The sequence below is a fragment of the Pseudomyrmex gracilis genome, unplaced genomic scaffold (assembly GCF_002006095.1).
Source record: "Pseudomyrmex gracilis isolate BER0280 unplaced genomic scaffold, ASM200609v1 scaffold_78, whole genome shotgun sequence".
NCBI classification, from domain to species: domain Eukaryota; kingdom Metazoa; phylum Arthropoda; class Insecta; order Hymenoptera; family Formicidae; genus Pseudomyrmex; species Pseudomyrmex gracilis.
This window is the reverse complement of record NW_018020662.1, coordinates 264,484-290,016: the sequence shown is the minus strand read 5'-3', so window position 1 is coordinate 290,016 and position 25,533 is coordinate 264,484. Positions and strand designations below refer to the sequence as shown.

Here is a 25,533-nt window from a genome sequence, read left to right as displayed (position 1 = left end):
ATATATATATATATATATTACTTTTCACAACTTAGAAGGAAAGAAAAATAATATCCGCGAGAGCGGATTACAACGGAGCAAGAGCTCTCCATCAATCTATTTTATACATATATATATACATATATATATATATGTATAAAATAGAAAACTCGTGACTCTATACAACGTGAAGTGAACAGGTCCATCTAGATCATCTTTATTATCTAAGGATAGAAGTCGCGAAATAAAACTCTCGAATATGAGCATGTTGAAGAAAGAAACATTAACGACAAGTTTGCTGTTCCACATTTCATTCTCTGGAGACACGCGAAATATCATCGTGGGAGCCGTCTTCGCAGGCTCGCTATAAATTCCGAGGTCCGTGTCTGCTTGAAAGTTGGCATAAAGTGCGACGCTCCGACATGCATACTCGGAGCGACGATAAAACTTATCCTCACGTGTCCGGTATGTTCGGATCGTTGGCGATAAAACAGATCGTGGCGCCTCGTGCGAAAATTGCGGATATCGCCTCGGCGCGAAGTGAAATAAAAATATCATGCGATCATCATATACTCTACGGAACACCTAATATCGCGGTTTTTCTCACTATATTGCGTTTATACGACATTCGTTGAAACGCATAGGTTGCAACATACGTGTGTTACTCGTCTCTCGCGTATGTAAAATCTCTCTCGAAAATATGAGCGTTGCGTACCAGATTTTTTTTTTTATTTTTTTTTTTTGGATCACTATTGTCGGCAGATAATCTGCAGACAAACGTTTTTCTATATTTCAAAAAATGTGTTCCGCATACACACACACACACGCGCTTTCATTCGATATTCTTCGCGCAATCTCGCTATTGTTACATGTGATTAAACTTTCGTTACATTGTATAAACACACACACACACACACACACAGTGTGAGTTTTCGGTGTGTGATATACAAAAGTGTTTTTTTTTTTCATTTAGTAAAATAACGTTTTACGCGTATATGCGCGCGCGAGCGCGCGGATTGTTCGAATCTCTAAAATCTAAATGAACGCCAAACAACGCGAGACGTATATAACATAGAGAGATAGAGAGAAATATAGATAGAGAGAGAGAGAGAAAAAGATTCATCAAACATCCGAGATTGATATCCTAGAAAGAAAGATTTTTTTGAATGTTATATTCGATTTTTCCGGCTAAAGCAAAATATTGACGAGTATATCTCAACTCGCGTTCGATAATAGACCGTTGGATTAATTCGTGAGCAAACACAGGGGCTCGAATATATATATACCTTTCAAAGTCTGGACGCTCTTTGACGATTTGTTTCCGGATCGGAAAACTTCTATCGCGAGAGAAAAGTAATCTTGATATATATATTTAAATTTGTTGATAATGTAACGTGTGTATAAATCTGTAACGAGCGCGTTGTGTACGAGCAATTTGTAAATTTTGTTTCCGATTGACGCAAATAAAGTAATTAACTGAAGACGGTATTCACAGCAATTATTAATAATTAGTCATATAATTATTAAATTTTCCGCTTTATAAAATGAACCGCGGTGTGTGTACGTTGCGATGAGAATATTTTACATACGGAAACACAACGCATGAATATATACATATATCCGCGATATAATAAATTCCGTCAATAATTGTCGTCACTTATTTAACGCTTCCGCGCGGAATCCGAGAGAGATCTAGCGAGTAATATCGGTCTGTCGATGACATTTGCACGATAATCACGATTAAAACGTGCGTTTTGCACGCGTGAGGATAAATTTCAGTCACGTACACAAAACGCGCACGTCGAGTGGGGACGCTCGACCGCGACTTAATGGAAATAGTTCTCGGAAAAGTGAAATCTCATATAACCCAAGGGAAGGAAGGAGGCCGCAAAATCGGGGATGGACCCGTGTATTCAGAGCCCTCGGATGTTCCGCGAGACTTCCGTAGGACCGATATATTCCTATCCGGACGCGCGAGAACTTGTGCGACCCGCGTAAACTTCTTGCCGAGAGAAACTTATCGTCGCGCGATATGTGTCGCGCGATACGGGGAAAGACTCCGGGTTTCAAGACCGCAGCTTGTGATTTCGCGCGCGAAAACCTCTGCAAATTCTAGACAGAAAGTTCGATTAAGTCCGGTAATATCGCACTTCCGAGCGCGAACGTAAACTTCTCTCGCAACATTCTCCCTCGTAACGTTCTCGTTATAATTATTACCAATATATTGCGCGAAATCGTAAATATATTTAATTAATGTAATTTTATGTAATTAGCGACAATAATTGAACGAAAGAAATAAAAAAAAATTAGAGTTATTCTCTTCTTGTCCGATTATATATCGAATAAAGCGGTAATTCACTGTTTCATTTGTGCCAATTATTACATATTGCATTGTATCGTGGATATTCCGTGCGCCGTTCGTGTATCAAGAATAAAATTAATATGAGAATTGAATTCGCGTTGGATTTTAATAATCAGATATTAATATTTGTAAAAAAATTTATATACTGCATATATATCATAATAATTGAAACAAGTATGCCGATGATTGAAGTCGTATTAAGGTTTTTGATAGCTTCGATACAATTTTATTACGGATTAAAATATGTCAATATATCTACACACACATACACACACACACACACATAAAGAGAAAGAGAAGGCAAAAAATTAACACGGTGCAAAATTATGAAAGCAAACTTTTTACATAACAACTTACATCTCGTGGAAAATTATATAATTTTGACTATGTAATTGCGTTCAGAAGTGCAGACGAGCTCTTTCAAGTCAGATCTAAGGACGATCTTACGACCGCTCTGTACGAAGTTTCTTCGGAATCAAACGAGACGCGACTTCTCACGAGAGATCGTCGCAGATAGAGGTCTCTTCTTTCCTTTGGCGGCATTTGTAGTTCCTTTGATCGAGCCGTTCTCGTTGACCGGACGGAATCGCGAGGACGCTCTCGTTACGGTGAAATGCCGGCCGATAACTTTTATCGCGTCTCGCGAAAACGACCGGATAAGTACTTTTCTTCTCTTTTCTTTTTTTTTTCTTTTTTTTTTTTTAAGGGATCACCGCAATTCTCCGTGCCTCTCTCGCGGGTCCTTAGCCGCGGGCGGACCGGATAAAAATTCATAGGCGCCCTCATAGAGATGTTATCGTCGCGCCCTCGTCGCGCCTCTTCATCTCGGACGTGCGACGAGGAAACGAAGAATGTTATCCGCTAGACCGTCGCCGCGCCAGTTGCGTCATCGCCCCGATGCTGATAACAACGACGACGAGAGGATACTGTACACAGAAGACGTCCCCGTGACACGAACGAGGGGACGTTTTGAGGGTAAAAGTTATCAAACGCCGCGCGTAAAACCGCGCGCGATGGCAAACGCGACGATGAACGACGATGAAGAAAACGGCGGGGGGGGGGGGGGTGAGAAAAGCGACGCCCCCGTTTTCTCGGATCGTAAATTTTTACACCGTTCGCGTGCACCTATCAGCGGCCGCGTGTAACAACCGGACGGACTCACAAAAAGCGTTTGATTAATGATCCGTGCGGCACGGCAGACATCCCGGTCTTAATCCGTCGCAGCTGCGCTGCAAACTCTCATTGGTTCAATTTTGGTGAGGGAGCGGGGGGAGGGGGGGGAGGAGAGATAAGCGCAATCTTCCGTGCCGCTGATAATCGCGGATCTAAAATAACATTTTGCATTCTAAATATCAAACGACATACACAACACAAACATCTTCGCGCGCGCGATTATGGATGAATATAAAATATTATATCTGCGTATATACGTGTTGATGAGTCGTGTGTGAGTTTTCTGCTTGTTCATTATTTTCGTTATTTAATTTCCGCGACCGATCAAAGGCGCGAGAGAGACGCGCAGGGCTTTAACGAAGCGGACGCACTCGCAAATTAAATTACGCCGAGATTGATGAGACGATACTAAGTAGAACGTTCTGCACAGGACTCTGAGAGACCGTACGCCAATTCAGTGGAGAGTTTGGTCAAAGGGAGAGAGAGAAAAAAAAAGAGAGAGAGAGAGAGAAAGAGAGTGCTCAATTCCTTTCGCAATTCCGAGTTTAAATTTCTCCTGAGACGCTACTCTCGAGCTTTTTGCTTCGGCGTATCGATGCGCAACTTGAAAACAACATTGGATTTTTATTGCTTCGCAAGAAAGTGCATGCTCGTCTGCCGGTGTTCGCTTTTGAGGTGAAAATCTTACGTGGCAAAAAGACACGATGGTCGATCGGGATCAATCAGATGAAAGCCGCTCGACCTCTCCTTCCTCTCTCTCTTCTTTCCGCGTCTTAACGCGCGGTCTCGCAATATCGGCTACAAAATTCCTAACGTCTCTCGGTTAACGACCAAGCCGCATAAAGCCGGACATAAATAACCTGATCAAGGCTTTTTTTAAAACATTTATCATCGATCCGGGAGGGGGGGGTCGTATATATAAAAAGAAAACGCGCTTCTTTGCAAAGCGCATCCTTGATGGATGCGTAAAAGTGAAATCTTTCAAAGAGTCAAACTTTTTGAGAACATTTCTGACCGAAGGAAGGAAAAAACACCGGGCGTATACAAGTTTTTATTTATTTACGTAATAAAAACACACTGATAACTTCAAACAGTTTTTAATGACTGTGTCGTGATTTATTTATTAATTTCCCTTTTGGCACTGTTTGTTTCTCTCTAATTGGTTCGCAACAAAACAGAAAATGTTTGCAGCTCGCAACACGCAGTTTTTCCTGTGTGCGCAAAAATTTTGTCCGTCTGTTTTTTCTCTCTGTCTCTCTCCTCTCTCTCTCTCTCTCTCTTGCATCATTAATACTTTCATTATGACGGCTGTTTGTAAAGTAAGGAGACGACAAAGTACACAAAGTATATCGACTGAAGGAACATAACGAGGTCGTTCTTGTTCATTAAGTTCGTCGCGAACTAGTTAGTTTAGTTTCATTTTAGAAGAAATAAGCAACCGGGGGTGTTTATATTCGCGGAATAAGTGCCCGAGTGCGCATACATCCGCGGCAATTGTCTTTGCGACTATTCGATACGATAGCGCGGCCAATATCGAAACTTCCTTACTTGAATTGACTTTTGCTTGACGAGAATCGAACGGGATGTAAATTGCGTTTCCATCCGTGTAACATTCGGTTTAACGACTACGTCGTAACACAGAGCGCGCTTCGGAATAATTTCGATTCCTCCCGCCCCCCCCCCTTCCTGAACCGAATCATTATCGACGATTTATATCCAGATCGTCACAATGTGTCTTCTTACACTTTACTTCTTCGTAACGTTGCGTAAGACGGCTTGTTACTTCGAAAGGTATCAAAAATTGTGCAACAGCTTCAGATACGAATAATTATATAACAGCGACTTTTTTCCTCTCTCTCTTTTTTTTCTTCCCGCGCGGATAGAAAAAAAAAATATATATATATATATATATATACGTGTGTGTAAATATTTTACGTAAATATGTGTACCTGGGATGTATACTTGCACATATACATTTGTGAATTACGACTATTGAGCGTTAGAAGTTTCTCCGGCAAGTATATAATCGGGGGGGGGGGGAGGGTAATCTGAGCGCAGGCAACCAACTCTCTTGTTCCGTGTAATAACAAACCGCGATAACGAACCGAACGCTCATACCATTTGGAAAATGGCTCATTGAATTACTTCGTTACTTTAATGGCATAATTCGCCGCTTAATGCGCCAATCTCTCTTCGCAAAAATAAACAAAATAAAAAAAAAAAGAGACAAATTGCCTTCGCACGCGAATTTCCGAAATTCTTTCTCGCGCGTGTACATTTACGTAATCGCGCTCGCATACTCTTCGCGAGAGAGTGGAACGAGTGCGCGCTCTTACGAACGCGTTACATACACACAAAATGAAATGGACTACAAAGTGCGCCTTAATTTATTAAAGCTGAAGAAAGCAATCTTCTAAGTGCGAGACAGAGAGAAAGGAATGCGAGCGAGAGAAAAAGTCGTAATTGCTGGTTAACAGTGGCGACACGTGATAAAGATATCCAAAGTTTTCTTCTTTCTTTTTCTTTCTCGTTCTCTCGTTGCGCGCGTACAAACGGTATGTGTAATCAGACGCGGACTTTCGTTTCTTTTGCGCGCTAATGAGATAACACACGGTAAAACGACTGCTTTGGAATAACTCGTCTCGCGGAATCACTGCAAGTTTCGCGACATGGTTTCTGCGTTAGAAACCCCGAATTAACGAACATGGTTCGGTTCGGTTTTAATTGACTCTGTAATAGTGAGAAAAAAAAAAGCGTATTGACATTGAAAGATGGCGATTCGTTGCGGCGTTGCAGGATCATAAATTGGATTCGAGTTCTAAAATAAGCTTTCTAAAAAAAAAAAAAAAAAAAAAACAAGCTAAGGGAGAAAAAAACCTCTCAAGATGCACACGCACACACTCTCTCTCTCTCTCTCTCTCTCTCGCATCTTTCTCACTTAAAGGTTAAATCAGGAGACGGGGGACAGTCAAACAGTCGCACAACGAGCAAAGCGTAGGAGGCAGACGAGAATGGATTCTCTCTTACCGAGAAAGCTTTGAGGAAGACTAGGCATTGTATGATGCCCTCCATCGTGTCCCCGGTTAAACAAAAGGTGCCGTTGAGATGTCGTCCCTTGCGACCTATCACGGAGCAGAGGTTGGCCTGTACAAAGGCGTTCTGCGATCGCGTGGCCGCCGTGAGAGCCGGATGGTGCGAATGGGAACTCATTAGACGCTCCAGCGAGTCCATGTTCTTCTTTTCTTTTTAATTTGTGTTCGATGATTTCTTTCTAACTTCGATCTGTTGCAAAAAACGACGGTTGAAAAAGGGTTACGTGGACGTCGCGGTTGGAGTCGAACATCGAACTTCGGAATTGGGATCGAGCATCAGTCACGGATCTTTCTCGTTCCATTGACGAACAAATTTCTCTCTCTCTCTCTCTCTCTCTCTCTCTCTCCGGCGTTAAATCTTCCGCTTCTGTGAAAGCTCCCACACTTTTCAGAAAACACACTCGCAATCGGCCGGAGAGTGTTTTGATGCATGCCTCAAAAGCGCGACATTACACGTCGTCGCAAGATACATCGCGCGAGTTTAATCCGCGGCTCTTTCATTCGGCGTTATTGAATCTCTTCTACGTAGGTGGGTAGGTAGGTATAGGTGGTAGCACAGCTTACAAGCAGAGAGAGAGAGCGCGGGTGTCGTTTCTTTTTTTTTTTTTTTTTTTTTTTCAGTTCTTCCAGAAAGACATTTTTCTGCTGATGACGGCGCGCGCTGTGCACACTCGACTTTATTAATCAACTTCTTTGAAAGTCGGACCCTTCGCGAATACGTACTTGCAAAGTGTGTATTAGTGACGCTCCAATTTGAATTTTCCTCGTTAACACTTCTCGCTGTTAATTTTTCTCCGGTCTTCTTTTCCAGAAAAAAAAAAAAAAAAAAGTTTTTTCGCCAAGCGCCGCTGTATCGATCACGTGAAAAATTTTTTAATTCGATCGGGAAATTGTAAATACGTATACGTGTGTACAATCACGTAAAGCGATATTACCGCTTCGTTTCCTCTTCTCCTCTTGCTAACCAAACGGGTCAAGATTTTGTTGTTGTATTCCGAGGAAACGGAATGCTGCGCTGCTATTCACAATAATGTCCGGTCTGCTGACGGGCACAAAAGAAACTTCACTCTATCTCTCTATCTCTCTCTCTCTCACCCTGTTTATACACCGCGACTTCGTTGCGGTTGCATCGGCGTTTCGGCGCCCGGCGCCCAAGTTTGCATTTCACCCGGTACGTGAACCCGAAGAGTTCGTCGAAGCGAGTTTGCTTTTCCCTCCGCTCCGTGGCGAGGACTATCAGCCGCGATGTCTCAATCAATATCACTTTACCGAGTCTCAAAAGCCTAACGACCCGCCTCTCTTACTTTCCGTTATATTGCGGCGACGACGACGACGACGACGACATCGCGTGCCGCTGCGCCGACCACTTTCGCACGACTGAACTTGTCGCTGAACCGTCGTCGGTTTTATCGTTTGTCCGCGAGCAAATCGTGCGGTTGCACATTTGTCAATAGTCGCAGCTTCGTACAATCATAACTCGACGAACGTCAACAAGTTTCTCGTTGAGTGAAAATCGTCTCTCGATGGATGTTCGCGCGAGCGCAATTCTCCGATTGCGGAGAGAATTTATCACTGATTGTTATTAACGTTAATTGCAAATTTCGTCATTATCGATCTGCGTTCGCCGCAGTTTGAAAACGAACTTTGTCACTTAGGGAACAAGAGCAAGTCGATTCGCTATGTTTCAGCTGGCAGAACAGCTGACAAATCGTTATCGATTCGCGTTGCCGCCCCGAACATCCGTAAACATCATGAATCCTCCGAGACGCGGGCGTCTGTTATCACTGCGCGGAACTGTAAATCCATCTCGCGCGGCCATCCATTTGCTCCGGGGTGCTCGACCATCGACGGAGTATCCGTCTGAGATTGATCCAACGAAGATCCCTCTCCTACCCTAGGTAACTCAACAAAGTAGCGCGACTTGGATTTTTTTTTCTCGAGCTAATCTAACGAATATTAAAAACAATCTCTTCGGAACGGAAGATTATTTCGGGACGACGGTTGGTAGGCGAACCGCGCGTGATTTATTGCCGGCAACAGGCGGGCGGCGGTCCCTGAATGTTGCGGGAGATGGAGTATATCTTCTGCGACGGTGACGTTTTTGTTTCGGCCGGTCGTTGCGTCTCTGTCGCCTGCGGCGCGGTGTAACGCCGAATTAAATCGCACATTTCGTAGCAGAGAACGCAGATGCCGATTATCAAGAACGTATCCATTTCTTTGTTGCGCGATTGTTCGCTAATTAGGGATAGATCCCGATGCGAAAAGCTATTGTCCGACAGAACGAACAAATTCTTTCTTTGACGCGTCACTCGCTTCTATTTTACTGTGGTTGAGCGATCGCGAGATTGTTACGTGCACTTAACGCTGCGTCTAGACGCTAACAGCGAAACGTCGGTTGCGCCGTCAAGTTAACGCCGTCGATGACAGTGCACTTTCCGTTCGTGAATACTCTCCGCGCTTCGCAGCTGAGAGCGAGAGGAAGAAGAGACACGAGGGCGGGAGTGAGAAGAGAAACGCAATTCGAAGCACAAGCTCGCTCGCTCTCTCGCTCTCTCTCTCTCTCTCTCTTTCTCTCTCGAGATATTACAACGGTCCGCACGGTGCTGGGGATAACGTCAATCACGCGCTTTCATCCGCGGAGTCGCGCGCGCCCGCCGAGACGCCAAACGTTAACGCGTTGCCGCTGTCGATGACAGCCCTGTCCGTTGATCAGAAACTCGGGCGTTCTGATAATTCAATAACCACCACAGCTACCTCACTGCCAACACCACCGTGACATCTCGCATCGGGAGAGAGAGAGAGAGAGAGAGATAGAGTTGATGCGTTTCCTCGACCCGTTTCTTCTTATATCGTCGACGTGCCACGCGCTGGTTCTCGCACGAGGACCAGCCAAAGCGCGCGCTTGAGACGCGATGGCAGCTCGTAGCCGCAAACAGAAACGGTCAAGAGGGAGCCACGTAGGTGAAGCGGCGGCGAGGTGGTTTTCACAGAAACAAAACACAGACCATGTGAGCAAATCCGCCGCCGGATATATCCCGGTGTTATTACGGGAGGAGAGACACAAAGTGTTGGTGTCACAAGCGCGCTCCGCGACAGCTCCGTTTCACTTTAATCTCTCGCCGAGAGATTCACACACAGTTGAAAGTGTTTGCGTCTACTCGAGCGTCTTCGAAGGAAAAAAAAAAAAACAATCACACGAGAAGATCGCGCGACACGCTTTTCGCGCCTTTCGCGTGCGTTCGCGACGGGCGAACGACGGGCGGGAGCGGCGGCGGTGGCGGCGGCGGCTACGCGATCCGATCGATTAGATCTATATCCGTCGGCGGGATCCGTCGCTCTCGGGAATCAGATCGGGGTGGGCGAACTGTAAACCGTCACCGTTGTAACACACATATAACGCAGACGCAACTCGCTCGGGGAAACACAGGAGCAGCGCAGTTATATCAGCGGGCTCGCAACGGGCCAGCGTATGACTACCAGATACTCACGGCGTGAGGGTGCGCCTTTACAAGGGTGGGCGGGTGGAAAACGAGGGATGCTGGGCGACGGCGCGGCCCGCGGCGCCACCTCCTCCCTCCGCGCGCGCGGCGCTCTCTCGCAAAATCCACCGCCTCCTTCCTCCCGCGTCCCTCTTCTCCTCGCGCGAACACTCGCGCGTCCTCCTTTCCCCTCGGCTACCCGACCCACGTCCACGAGGCGCTATTCGCCGTTTCACCTCGACTATACCCCCGACCGACGCTGTATTTCGGTCTTATTCTTCGTCATCCCTCTTCTTACGCTTCTTACTCTCGTTGCTGCTCCGGCAACTCCCTCTCTCCCGCTGTGCGCTACGCTCTTCTGTGTCTCCTCTATCGCGTTTCTTTTATCGCATTCTTTATTTCTCGTGTCGTCCGTGTTCACCGCGCGCTTCTTCACATATCGCGCGCGTATCCTCCCCCGCCTCGACCCCGAGAGGAGCGTTGTAACGCTCGCGGCAATTTTTACGCCAGGCACGACTAGGTCGGACATTCAAGCGGATGAATGCGCGTCTGTCAGACGGACTCGGCGATCGCGTCGCCGATGTCCTTAATGCGATGTCTTCCGGTGTTACTCACGAGAGACGCTCGTAAGAGGGTAGTTTTGCTCCCGGATGGGAGCAGTTGGCGATAATGGAGACGAGAAAGAAAGTAGAAATATATATCGCCGGAGATTACAATCGAAGTTAACATCGAACGAAAGCGGAGCCCAGATCATGCATGTGTCTCAGTGCATGAGACGACGCTTTAAAGTCGTCCTTGTTCTTTCGGTGATCGTTTCTTTCGGGGGGGAGGAACCGACGGGAATCGAAATCGGGATCCGAGTGAAGTCCTTATACTATTGGGCTTGGCGAATTGCACGTCTATTACGAACGGCGCTCGAGAAGTTTTCGACGATCGTGTATGATTCGCGCTACTGCATCGCGGTACAATGGTTCGCTTTTATTCCGAAATCTCTCGTTCTATAAGTCGAGATCGCTTAGTCCCTCTCTCTCTCTTTTTTTGTTCCCTCGCCCTATTTTCTCTCCCAGATTCCTTATTGATTTCTCTATCGCAATTCCCATAGAGGTTTTTTTTTTTTTTTTTAAATAGCTATATTTTCTTTCTTACGGGACTTTTTCTCTCTCTCTCTCTCTCTATCTTTTTTTTTTTTTTTAATTCTCGCAAGCCTCGATTACACGCAACCGCGTCTGACCTATTTCTCATTTTCTCTTACCGATCGTTCAATTTTCAGGAGATTGTTCGACAAATAAATTAACTTGGATTTATCGCCCACTTATATGCTTCAAATCCACTGGAAATTCTAATTTTTTTTTCGCTCTTCTAAAATATTACGTAGAAATTTTTTTGCAACAACATTTCTAGAGGTTTAAATATATTGAATCATATCACACACACATTTGTTTGATACTAATTATATCATTACACGTGGAAAAATTTGTAATTGGAAATTAAATTCCTTTTGTTACAAATTGGAGATTCTCGATTTTATTTTGTTACAAATCTAATCACAATATGGAAATTTTTGTTTTGCGAAAGTGTATTATATGATCAGTGCTGATCAACGCGTTAATGGAGATTAATCTCTTCGGGTTACAGATGGCGGGTTTTGCGAACTGTCTGAACTTATACCACGACGTATACACTCGTTAATTCCGTTAAATCGCATTCGTCTTATTAAAATGCGCGATTTTACGCAAAAGTGGCTCTTGTAAAAACGAAAAAACCGAGAGCAATATAAAAGCGATAAAAAAAAAAATCAAGCGCGTGCCCTTTTTAAAACAGACCCCTCCTCGCGAAATGACAAGTTCAAGCTGTTTAATAATTTATCTCTGTTTTCCAATTTTCCTGAAAACCATTAACTGATGAGCTGGCTGCAGCCACCTCAATATGACTAAAACTCTCAAAGGAAATACACAACTCCTTCGTTTCTCCTTCCTCTCTCTCTCTCTCTCTCTCTCTTTATACTTTTTAATTTCGTGCTTCTAAAAACATTTGAATTATTGACTGCTGAATAGTTCCTGCGAGTGTTCTCTATGTTTCACGAACTCAAGTAGAAATAGTAAATGCAATCCGTCTCTCTCGAGCTCTTCAAGTCAAACTGCGCGCGACGTAATACCGATACAGAAGCAAATAGCTCATATATCCTTAGCCAACTTTCGCAAGCAGTCACCGACTTCGTGCATCATTCGTGAACGGAGAATTTACGACGAATGTCCCGCGAGATTAGGTACGCCGACGAGTCGACAAATTGTAAGTTTGCATTTACGGTACACACCATCGGCGCAACTGTTCGCTCCAAGTTTGCCGCTGGTTTAATTGGCTTTAATAAAGTTCGGCGAGCGTCGCATCGGAGAAGTCGCGGAATTAACGGTCGGGGGGGTCTGTCGCGCAAGGTGCTAAGCGGTTAAGTAACCTCCCCCTTTCTTCGGCGAGAAACGCTACGGGGTCGCGTCACATGGCCAACATTTGTCCGTTACTCACACAGAAGGGCAATTTTAGGAGACAGAGAAAGAAAGAGAGAGAGAGAGAGAAAGAGAGAACAAAAGAGAAGGTAACCCAGAAGCGAGTTTAACGCGACCATTTAGCCACTTTAGTTCACCGCCAACTTTTTTCTTTCACAAAAGTCCTAATTACCGAAAGATTTCGTTAAATACAAAACGTTTCGCCGGTGTGTCGAGAAACGGTTCTTATTACAAGTTAACGACGAGAAAATGGATCTGATGCGATATCAAACGGTCGCGTTTGATTTTATGGCTCATTACATCCGCAATTTGAAACAGCAGTCTGAATGTCAAATATCTCTCGACATTCGTTCGGAAAATTCAACGTATTTACAACGACGGTAATTTAATTTGAAGAACGGCGCTTGTGTGCGTGTGTGAAGAGATTTCCGCGCGGAGATCCCATTTCACAAAGTCTGGAAATCGATTTTATTTGAAACGCGAATTCGCGCGAGAATGAAGACAAACGCACCGCGCTACGTCACACACGTTTGTCGCGCGCACGCGACGACGACGCCGCGTTCTTGAGAAGTCGGGAGAAACTTACTACCAAAACCGTCGCGTAATCGCAGGTAAACTGCGGTCCGGTGCACTCTCCGTTGAGTCGATAATTGGTGTCTGTTAGAAGCAGATAAGGTCAGTATCACCACCACTCTCTCTCTCTCTCTCGCTCAACAACTTCCGCTTAATTGCTCCATATTTCCTGCGAAACGTGATTACTTTCTTCCACAACGCGCGAAATTTCACAAGAGCGCGAGTGACCTAACCTCCCGCCACATACCTTAATTACACAAGGTATCGACCAAATTTACATCGAAAGCACATATATGTATATATATATATACATATATATACCGGTTAGCTTGAAACGGCAAAGTTTGTCGTTCGCGCGCATACATACGTTTTTCTCTCGCGATAAGTGGGAAATCGATCGCACACAAATCACGGCACAGAGTGCGTTTTAACGATAAAAAATCGTTAATATCCTCGGTGAGCGCGCACACATACACAAACCACTCGGTCTCGGTACATATTTGACTTCAATATAAGCCAGTTCCATTCCACGCGAACGTACATTCTCGTAGAGACAGCCTTTTGCGTTTTATCTTTTTTTTTTTCTTTTCCATTTTTTTTTTTTTTTCATTTTTTTTTCTTCCCATCAAACGCTGTTTGAGACAGACATACGTAAAACTCGTCGCAAAATTCTTTTCTCGGAGGATACGGGAGGCGGCCCCGTCTTTACGAAAAAGCATATTGTATCCCGCGGCATGAATTCAGATTCAATTCCTCTTTCATTCGACACCGCTTCCTCCGAACCAATACGATGAAAGTTTCTCCGTCGTGTCGGACATAGAGATTTGTTGAGGCGCGCAGCATGTCGTCGAAATGTATGTAGCTCCGCAGTCGTCGAAATGCTTTTTTAGGATCGCGCGGGGAGGATATCCACGGGATCGATGGGGGCGAGCGAGCGAGTACGAGCGCGCGCGCGTGTGATATAAGTTTCGGTATCACATTGTAACGACAAATGTGGCGCGGGTTTTTGTCGGGCTGGAAAACGGGGCGTGTCAAATAAAAGGGCAGTTAATTACAAGAACAAAAGCTTGCGCAAGTCGGATCGATGGAAAATGGCACGAATAAATATAGCGTTGCGTGCTACTTGCTGCGCTCTCTCTCTCTCTCTCTCTCCTCTTTGCAGCCTTCTCTTTCGTTGCGTTATCATTATCGAATTCGAAGAAAATAATTAATAGTCACATGTGTGTAATAACATCGCGTGTGTGTTTTGTACCGCGCGATTTTTTAAGATCGCGTAAATTGTCATTATCAAATTGCTCTGCATAGGAAGTGCAGAGAATTTTAGTTTGAAAAAAAATAAACGTGTATCGCGCGCACGCAACACATTGGGAAGAATTTTCTGGACGACGGAGAAAAATGTTGGCGTTAAAAGCGTGATTAATTTTTGTACGTCATGTATGCATTAAGGTCGACTAATCTGCCGAAAGGCGAAACGAGGTCAGAGCAGCTAACTAAAACGATTTCACCAATAACTGCGGTGGAGATTGCTCGGCTGCTATGGGGTGAGGAGGGGGGGGAGGGGGTTGCTTCGTGATATATATGTATGAAAATGCATCTTTACGTGCGCGGCCACACACGCACACACAGACCACTTGACTATTGATATATTCTGACGTTTACGACTTGAAGCTAACTTTGCTCGATATATATGGCGGGACTTGGATTATAAATTCCTGCACTTTCGAAACGCGTGCTCCGCTCGAGCTCCCCGATCGTATAAGCTTTCTGAAATAGCTGCACGGATTCCTACGTATTTGTAAAGATCTCCGCTAAGAAGAAGCGGAAGGAAGTAATTGAATGACAAAAAAAAAAAAACGACGGACGAGAAAGATCGAGCGTCATTGTATTTTATATTATATAACGAAATTGCGCGAGAAATGATTAAGTGAGTGCAACAAGTTGATCAAAAGTTCAGGGATTTATTCGTTAACTGAAACTGCCCTGTCATACAAGAAGTGTGCTTTAGCGTGTTTACATTTTGATCACATAAACGATATAAATCTATATGCGGCGTGGAATGGCTGAGCGTAACTTCATTAAACGCTTTGCGTTTGCGCGTTAATGAGACATAAACACTTGATTATTATTGTGAATATTAAATAATGTGTAACATCAAATAAAGATATAGCTCACTGACAAAGCCTTGATTCTCTCTCTCTCTCTCTCTGTTTTCAAATAACATTTTGAAAATTTTGATTTTTTATTTAGATTCATACTATATACATTTTTACTTAAATTACGTTTTTATTTAATTTACACATGGTACAATATAGAATGCACGTTCGGTATGTAAATACAATTAAGGCAAAATTAAGCTATCGGTATAAGACAGATTGAGAGAAATCTTCTTGGCAAGCAGGAACGACAACTCGTACTACGTTCATTAGGCAAAACCAGCGTAATCCGCATTACGTTCATTAAACAAGAGCAAACAACCACACGGATCGTTACTAGAAACATGCGCTCACCCGATTAGACGCGATACCGTACAGCACAGCTCTGTATGTAGGATGTACCTTAATTTTAGCAAGCGAAACGAACTAACGTTTCTATACGTGAGCAAAATTGCGAAAATATCCCGATCAATCGTTTTTTTTGTGTACCATGTTTCGAGAAAATGGCAAAATTTATATGTTTTAAAATTTTCGTAAAGATGTGCGATATGTACGTATCATAAAAAGAATTAGAAAGCAACATTGATATATCCCGTAATGGAAACGATATATCTTCCTTCCTATTCAAACTTTTTACCTTTCCTCGGACAGACACCGAAGACGAATTGCGCGACGTTCTGTTACTAAAGCGTAAACTCCCTTTCTGCCAAGAGGAAGAAATCGACAGCGCGGCCACTCTTCCTCGTTTTTTTTTTCCATTGTCACGAGCCAATGTTAAATCAAGATATTTGTTCTCGCTCGAAAAGTAGGTACAGTCGTTATCGAACACTTTTTGTTAGTTCTTCTCCCCTTTTCGTTTTTTTTTTTTTTTTTTTTTCATTGAATATCATTTCCATTACGATTGCGATGCTTGATAAGAGACTCGGGTGATTTTTAATCAAAATGATAAAACGCGCGTAAATTTGGACGGAGCACGTTCCATTAAAGTGAATTTTTCATGCAGAATTACTTGCTCTCGTATTGAATTTATACGTTTTTCATACAAACATTTTGTTGAAAACGTCAATCGGCAGATACCAGTACTGTGCAAATAATTCTCTCCGCGGTGTAAAATTTCAAAAAGGAAATTAACACGTTGGAAACTAATGTGTATTTTTCTGATTGTTTTTTTTTTTTTTTTTTACTAGCACAACACAGACGCACGCTAGTATTGTTTTTATTTTAATGTGTAGTGTCACTGAACATAACCTGTCATCGCGATGACAGCTAGTATATATACGTCTTACAAACAATATAATACGCATGATGTACATATGAGAGATGTCAGAAATAACGCATGAAAATCAAACTCAAAAAATAAAAGAAAAAGGGGAGAATGGAACAACACGTGACTAAAGGAAGAATAGAAAAATACTAAAGTTGCGTTACAGGGAGAAGAGTAAAAAAAAGAATATTATATATATTATATTAAATATTCTATATTTATATAACACACACACACACACACACGCACATATATATATATATATATATATATATATATATATATATATCGTAATCACGCGACCAAAGTCAGTGACCCCGCCCCCGTCGCGCGACCGAGGTCAGTGATTCCGCCAAGGTCGCGCAACCTTGTATTAATATTATAAATATATAATAAATTATATGTATAATATATAAATAAATTATACGTATAATATTATATATAACATAAATTACAGACACGTTACTTTAGTCACGTGTTGTTTTTCTACTTTTTCCTGTCACGTGACTTTATTTTAATCACGTTTTTAATTTTCTCCACGTATACGACGAACTATCAAAATCGCTTTTCTGTCATTATTTACTCTCTCCGATCTTATCGATTCGATTCGACTCGGCTCGACTCGATCAACCAACCAACCAATCGACAACGCGGAAAAGAGATAACTAACAATAGATGCGATACATTCGACTCCGAAAACGCGCACTTTGCGATCCAAATGGATTTTTTTATATAGGAGAGAATTTGCATTACATTAAAAATTGCATACTACGCTGTACAATGCATTTAATAAAGCGAAGACTGGTATTTCTCTTATTCAACAAAGAGAAAGATCGTAGAGATTTGAAGCAGTTTTCAAGAAAGCGCATGTGATTATTCGATATCGCCGTCAAGCAAAGCTGCGAGGAAATAATATAGAGAAATCGTTGCGTAAGCTCGCGAGCATAAAATATATAGGTATTCGCGAGAAATACGACAAAGAGGGAGCGTCTTCTTTTGCGTGCAACAATAGCAGGGAACTGTTGTAGAGCCCAGAAAGAGCGTTCACCCCTCCGGAAGCAACGAAGAAAGTTGCTCTCTCTTTTAAACACGAACTGATTCTCCAACTTTTCGCCCTCCAGAGTCCATCTCAGCCGTGTTCTCTCTCTCTTTCTTTCTCTCTTCTCTTTTTCTTTCTCGAAACGGAACATCACGGCGCCTTTTGAATTTTGAAAGCGCGAGACGCCGCGCTGCGCCGCGTCTTGGGGAGAAATCTCATTTTCCGCGAAAACCATCCGTGAGGTCCGCGCCACACCGGATGGACGAAGAAGAGAGGTCGGAAGATTTATTATGCACTTTCTTCTTCGGAGATCGCGAGTGGATCGTGTAGGTGGGTCCTTTCGTTACACAGCGCACGTCGGACACGCCGTTGAGACCTGACCGGCAAACCATCCAGCAGTAGATATGGAACTTGAGAACTCGATTGCCGAGAATAGGGAGACCATACAACCGGCGGTGGCGGCGGCGGCGGCGGCGGCGGGGCGTCGGTATTTCTGCGTTCACGGTGTGGTTCGCGATTCCTCTTTGAGTGTACGCTCCGCAAATGCAATATCCGACGATAACGAGCGATTTCTGCGGCCGGTCGCGAGAGAGAGAGAGCCGGCGCGCGCTTTCCCCCGATAAAACGGTTATTTGAGTTTCGATACGTTGCAGCATGTAAACGCGGCGCGCGATTGTGTATTGCGGTATATAATGGATGCGGTCGTTTGGAAAGAGCCCGCGAACGCGGGATCGCGCTCGCGGAGCAAGTAGAGGCGTCGCATTTTTCCACCCGCATCGTCGGTGAATCAGGCTTGATCGAGTGTGCGTGTACATATGTATATGTTAGTGGAAACATCGATTAAGCAAATCGTACGTTTAGAAAGAGAGAGAGAGAGAGAGAGAGAGAGAGAGAGAGAGAGAGAGAGAGAGCTATTGCTTTAACTTTCCAATAATCGTCGCCAAGATTTTCCATCTCAAAAATCGCGCGACTGAAAACTGCATCGTAGGAAAAGCACGAGAAGGAGAAAAAAAAAAGAAACAGCGTTTTTTTTTTTACTGTTAACACGTAAAATATAATATTTATATTTTCGTTGGAAGCTACGCGAGAGGACCAGCAGGATCCAATAAACTGACAATTCAGAAATTCGCGAGCAACAAAATCGCTCTGTTGTATCGCTAACAAAGAACTAATATCCGATAAACGCAATAAAGCTGGACTATCTGTTATAGTCAGACGTTATCGTCGCGATTCTCTCTCTCTCTCTCTCTCTCTCTCTTTCACTCTTTCTCTTTTTTCTCTCACTCGTTTTCCACGTACAGTCACAAAGAATATTTGACAAGTTGATCCGACACTTTGTAAAATACTGCGATTGCATTCAATGGATGTGTTAGAATCCAATCGCGTAATCGATGTTTTAATTGAATGCGTTCTTTTGCGAACGTGTGTGTACTACTGCTATATATATATAAGTGTGAGAGTCGAAAAACTAAACGGCACCTTTTACGTTAACGGTCTCTCTTCCGCGTTAGATAAAAAGTCGACGCGGAGAAAACGCTCTACGCGCAAACTACCACGCGCGGCGCCGACAAAATGACGGAAAAGAGTATGAAAATCGCGCGACAAGTTAAGTTTTATCGATAAAAAACTTCACGGAAACGTGTAGTTCGCAACTCGTTCGCGAACGAATATAACGAAAGAAACCGTTACGTTCGAAAGTATTTTTCCTTGTTCCTCAGAGAAGGTAATCGCGCTCCGAGCGGTAACTCGAGTCCCGAGGTAGGAGTTTGCCGACGCGCGCGGGAAGAAGAGGGAGGAGGGAATTAGCGCCAAGTACGACGGGAATAGTCTCTGCGAAATGTTATTAAGGTACTTGACGTTACGGCGCGGCCATTAAACTTCCTCATTTGTTACAACGAAGCTACCGATAATGAAGGCGCGACTGATTGCTGCTCCTGGAACCGCACGATACACGAAAAAAAAAAAAAAGAAGAAAAAATACTCATCGAAGTGAGCGTTCAACGATACAACGTTTGCGTAACAACAATTCGCGGACCTTCCGAAGAAGCTTCGGAGATTATGTTCCCGTTCATTCGGGCTTTTACCGAGATAGAAACGCACACAAATCATCAATGGAGATGCGATCCTTTTATCCTTACGCGGGGTATATGACAGCGCCGGCTTTTTCCTCCAGACATCGCGGCGACTAAAGCTTCTTCTGTGTGTGTGTGTGTGTGTATGTTTTCTCTCTTTCGTTATGTTCTCATTTAACCGTAGCTTGTTATCAAACTGAACGTCGAACGAAAGGGCAAGATACAAGACAATACGAGAGATAACAAAAAAGTGCGGATAAAATGAAAAAAAGATCGGAACAATGGGGATTTCGTGTAGATTATCCCGGTCGGAAATAAGATGAGGAGACGTTCTTACACGAGCAATGTCGAAATATAAGCTCAACTGCACAGGGTGGACGGAACAGTTTAAATATACACTTACGCACGAACTCCCGACAAGAGCCAGCTAAAGATAACGCCTGTAATTTCGTCGAGTTTACGTACCTGGAACAGAAATAATATCAGAATTATTAACGAATATTCAATAAAATTCGTATAAAACGGATAATTTCTACAAATATAAATATCGAAAAATTGGTAATAAAAAAAAAAAAAAAATACGTGTAAGATAAAGTTGAAAATAAACCAGAAAGAAAAAAACAGCTCGAGAAATCGTCGTGAGATAGAGTCCGAGTGTATTACGGCGTGGTAAACGGTGAAGATAAACGTGACCCTAATCGGGGTTTTTGTGTCATCGAAGGAAAATCCTTTGCCGCGTGAAACGCATGAAGGGAAGCGTTAAGGTGAACAGACATGCCCATTACCACCTGTTATGTGAGATCCTCACGCGATTCAACGACTTATCACACCGCAGCTTCCTGTAACAGAAGTCAGTGACCCTCCCCAAGCTCGCGCGACCGAGGTCAGTGACCCTCCCCCCACCAAGGCCGCGCGGCCGAGGTCAGTGACTCCCCTCAAGGTCGCGCGACCGAGGTCAGTGACCCCCTCCCCCACCAAGGCCGCGCGGCCGAGGTCAGTGACCCTCTCCCAAGATCGCGCGGCCGAGGGGGGCTTGAGACGTCACGTGTTATCCTTCTCAAGACTCTCTCGTTACGTGATATTCGCCGGCGTCCATACACGATCTCTCCAGTTGTTGTGTATGTGTGTCACCGAGTTCGCGAAAACATATCCATAGTGTGTATATAAAGCGAGACGATATTAATTAACGCTATTACGATCAGAAATGTCTCCGGCAAGTTGAAGGGATTAATTTCTCGATATCGTTTGCGGATTAAATTACACGTGTCGCGCGACCGGATGATGATTGAATCACGACGTAATACATTCTCGACTCTAGAGCGCAATTTATCGGACTTCGCTTCAACATCGCGCGTCGAGGAGAAGATCACCGATACAAATGACGTGAGATTTGAGGCTCGGGTATTCGAGGTAATGTAAATTTGCTTGTGTACATCTTCGAGAATTGTAACCTCCTCGGCAGACCTTGAAACGCCGTGAATATAAATCGGGCGTCAGACCGCGGAACTTCTTACGATATTTCATTTCGTTTCTTTTATCGCGTACGTCTTGCTCTCGTCGCTCACGCGAGATTACGTGCGATATTTATTTATCTGCACATTTACAATCTGAACACATTGTCGCAACGCGTGTATGTACGCAAGTTTTCTTGTTTTTCGAGAAATTACGACGAAACTACAACTGAAGTTGTCGATATCATCGCGCGCTCATCAGACGCGCGCATTGAAAATACTTCGGAAGTAATTTCAGACGTTGTTGAACAATCTCATTTTCCAAAACAGTTTCAGAGAGAGCGATCTCGAAAGCGATACGACGAGAGAAATCGCTCGCGGAACTAAACTCGGATGTTCAAAAAAGAAAATTACAAATATTCTTAGCAACCTAAGCGTCAAAAGAGAGGAAAGGATTGTGTATTATGTTGCGAATGAAGCCTGTTTGGTTTTACATCGACTTTCTTTCTGCTATTATCCAGACAACAAATAAGATAGATGTTTGCGAATCTTTTGTCCGTCCTAATCATTGTAATGGCACCGACCACCGCCAACGCATTGTTTGGGCTTCGCGCTCTTCTGAACACACATACAGGATAACCAAGTTCTTTGCCTGGTTCAAAGAATATTTCTATATTTTCTGAAATATTATTGCGCGAGGAAACTGTTTTGTCTATATACGGCGCGTATCATTATATTTCGCAACGACAAGCTCTTTTTTCGCGACAGTTTTATTTTACAGATTTATATTTAATTTCAATGTGTGCGCGTATTTGTGACTTACTTACGCAAAAAAAAAAAAAAAAAAAAATCATTCGTTGACATTTCAACGAAGAGATGGAGTAGTGGGAAGTCTTCGCGCGAGAGACACTACAGCTTTTGAAGTCTCCTCTTGTGAGATGGAGGTTCTTCGCTCAATGTGCAACCACCGTGTAAGATGGTACAGCTTATATTCCCCTCTGTAACCGTCCCTAACTTTCAATCTCGACAAGTTTGTCCGACATATGTCCCCGAAGGCAATAGGCTCTCCAGGGCGTGGACATGGACGAGCAAGTTTCGTGGAGTCGGTTAACTTCTACGCCAATCAACGGTCGCACCGAGTTAAACCATTTAACGGTACTTTCCGGGGCGTTTACTTCTCTCTCTCTCTTTCTCTCTCTCTCTCTCTCTTTCATTCTCGGTGAAATGTCAGTCGAATGAAAACGCGCCGGCTGCGATGACATGTCCCTTAATATTTTCGTTCAACTCGGAAGCGCCCGCGACCCGCGCGGAAGAGAAGATCGTTGGACAGTACGTATTAAACGCTTAAAACGTTTCGCGCCGGGCGCAATTTATTACGGCCCGATTGGGTTTGACAGCGAGAGACGCATATAATGAGAGAAGGCGGATAATTTCGCGTTGAAGAGAGAAAATTTATCGGGGCGATATTTAGGCCGCGGCTCTCGATCGCTCCTCGTCGCTTCGAAGCCGATGTCTTTAATTGGCTGTGAAATTTTTAATATCCAATTACACGGGGTAAAATGCCGACTTTTATCCTCGCGGCGGGATAGTTCGAGAATATCATACGGTCGAACGTCGAACACATATCGCGATCGGTGAACATGGTTTAAAAAGGAGTTAGATGAGCGCGAAATAGCGTACCGTGATATCCGATCCATTTAACGCAGCTAATTCAATCAGAGGTTAATCGCCTTTCGATTGGTTTTCACGTGCAAATATTTTGTAATGTCATTATCTTACATTGCTCGCGTCATTATCGTCTTGTTTAAAGATATTACTATTATACATATTTTCCCGATTAAATAACAAAATGATTTTACATTATACGACGGAAACTCAATTGATTTTTCAATTACAGAAAGAGATTTTTCAGCTGTTATTATTATTGTTTCACAGATCACAAGATCATTTTTCGATCGCGCGTTTTTATTCAATCGTCGAGTCGATCGTCACATAAGACTCGGATTTTTCCGTGTTACAAAAATGTGAAATCAATAAATCGCGTAGCTCAAATACGACTTTTTATCTGATTATTTTATGTGTCCGAAGTGGTCGATACGTCAGAAACGTCTCGGTGAAACCACCTGTTTAATCTCGCAGAAACCTCGGATTTCGATCCCTTCCTCCAGGTCGCGCGTTCCTGATTCAGTAATTTTCGTAAATTACGGTGTAGCACGCACGGAAGGCGCATTAGAGTAGGGAAAAAAAAAAAAAAAAGAAAAAAAACGTTGCAACAAGTGTGTCGATCGCTGCAATATACGCGACTTGCTTCCTTTTTTCGGAATTGAGTCGAACGAATAATAAAGAAAGTTGTAATTAAACACAACTCACGCGCGACTTCACTATCTAAACTTATTCATTCGAAACTTCGCGCCAAGTAACTAACAAAGGAGGAGATGTGAGAGCAGCAACCCTCCTAAAACGTCGCGGGAGCTTTTCCCGTGCAATGCAAACGTAATTTAGAAATATATAGCCCGTCGTGCCAATGAAAGCGCTTCAACTTTGGATTATACGTGTTCCGCCGATGTTAGGATTATATCGGTTTTAAGTGCAGTTCCGAAAATCGTACAAATTAATTCTCGACTCTCATATAAATTTATGACGATAACTTTCATAAACCGATATTACAACCGTTAAATCTAGCAAGCATTCGGCATTAATTATCAAGCGCACAAAATTCAATTTGCCGCGCAGCGAGCGCAGCTTTGAGATAACGATCCGTATCGAAATCTACGTCAAAACCGGAGCATATCACCCGTATGTATGTGTGTGAAACCGTGCGCGTTAGTTGCTAAATTGACATCATTATTTAAGTGTGGTTTAAAGATGCGCGCACGCGCATAAGACCGCCACTTTCATCAACGCCGGTCTAGCCGTTACTTAGCGCTTTTGTGACAGAGCGTGTGTGAGAGCGTGTTTCATCGTGTAATATCTGATGACAACACGTAGCGGGACTGTTGCTTCCTTTTGGAACAAGAACCCGAGAAAGTCTTTAGCGATTATGATTTTGTTTTTACACTTTTTTTCATATCGTCGTTAAAATAAAAAGGGGTCATCATTATAACACACTTAACGAGAGAAATGGTCGCATTTTATTTTCGAAATAAAAAAAAATGTGCGTTGCATTTTTAATGAATTTTCCGTTTTCTCTAATTAATCGCTATTAATCTTCTGTTTGGCGATATATCGATTGTAAGTGAAAATCTCGCCGCACACAATTCAATGCGTGTGTCATCCGGTATCGCGATATGTATTGCACACACGCGAGTTCATTGCGGGATATGTGTATGTTCATATTTCAATAGTATCCGTGCTTTGTGCAATTTCAATGAAATATCCGCGCGCGCGCGCGCGCGCGCGTCCAGGAATTCATTAGTTTCACAGAAAGGATTACAATACTGCAAATGAAACGTTTCGAAACGGCACAGAGAGAAGCGCAATCCAGAAGCTTTATCAGTTTTCCGTAAAGACTCATTCGCGTTTCTCGAATAATTATCATCGTTGAAAGCATTGCAAGCGTGCGCGCGGGCGCGCGGGCGCGCGATGCGGGATTAATTGAATTACATTTTTCTCCCGCGTTCTTCAGCTTTTTTCGCGCTTTTAATTCCGCGCGATTAATCGGAGAGGCTACTATATGTAAGCGCATTGAGAGAGAGAGAGAGAAAGGTGAAACAGACGAGTGGGTCTGAAAATGCCTCTAAGGAACAAATTAAATTGAAACTCGCTCGCGTCGTCGAAAGGTAGGTAGGTAACGCGCGCGGTCAGTGTTGTCCATTGCGCGCCATTTTTATTCGACGTGCAAAGCGCGAACAAAACGCGAGAACAATCGCTCCGCAATTTATTCCGACGAGAATACGCCATTTACAGTTTCGTTTTCTCGCTCGAACAACGATGGGGAAATTTCTGCGTATCTGCGCGAGTTTCACACATCAAGCGAAACGAGGATGTGCATTAGACACATTTGGTTCTTTTAAAAATGACGCGCGCGCGCGCGCGCGGTTGTGCACGTTGATCGTTGAAAAAAAATTAATGCGACGTGTCACGTTTGTTACTTTGTGTTTATTACACGATACACACGATACGTATATATATATATATATATACGTGTTACATTTGTCATTTGCGCGGTTTTCTCTATGTAACTCTCTTCAGTAGTTGCGAAGAAAGAAGTGCACTTGTAGAAAATGTACTCGTGGTTTTTCCTAGCCTCGTCTCTTTTTGAAAACGAAAGAAGAAACGGTAATGAAATTCTAGTCGCGTTAATGGCCAGATAGTAATTTAATTTACTTCGAGAAAAGGAGCTGCGTAATTCTATTTCCCTCTGCTATATACGTGTGATATACCGGCGCTTCTCCT

The 25,533-nt window shown here is 43.5% G+C and overlaps 2 protein-coding genes across 9 annotated transcripts in view; both read right to left on the bottom strand.

Moving 5' to 3' along the window:
- LOC109855004 (neurobeachin) overlaps positions 1 to 7,151 on the bottom strand; it is a 181,000-nt gene extending 173,849 nt beyond the window's left edge. For 7 of the 8 annotated variants that reach the window (XM_020428732.1, XM_020428733.1, XM_020428734.1 and 4 more), the window contains exon 1: positions 6,542 to 7,151. In XM_020428732.1, coding sequence (XP_020284321.1) covers positions 6,542 to 6,745 — 204 coding nt within the window. In that variant the 5' untranslated portion in view covers positions 6,746 to 7,151. The remainder of the gene's footprint in view (positions 1 to 6,541) is intronic. The other variant, XM_020428736.1, reaches the window with a different exon arrangement.
- Positions 1 to 25,533, bottom strand: part of LOC109855007 — a 133,209-nt gene that overhangs the window by 12,368 nt on the left and 95,308 nt on the right. Inside the window, exon 2 of the mRNA XM_020428743.1 lies at positions 20,091 to 20,152. Within this exon, the coding sequence (XP_020284332.1) occupies positions 20,091 to 20,152 (62 nt within the window). The remainder of the gene's footprint in view (positions 1 to 20,090; positions 20,153 to 25,533) is intronic.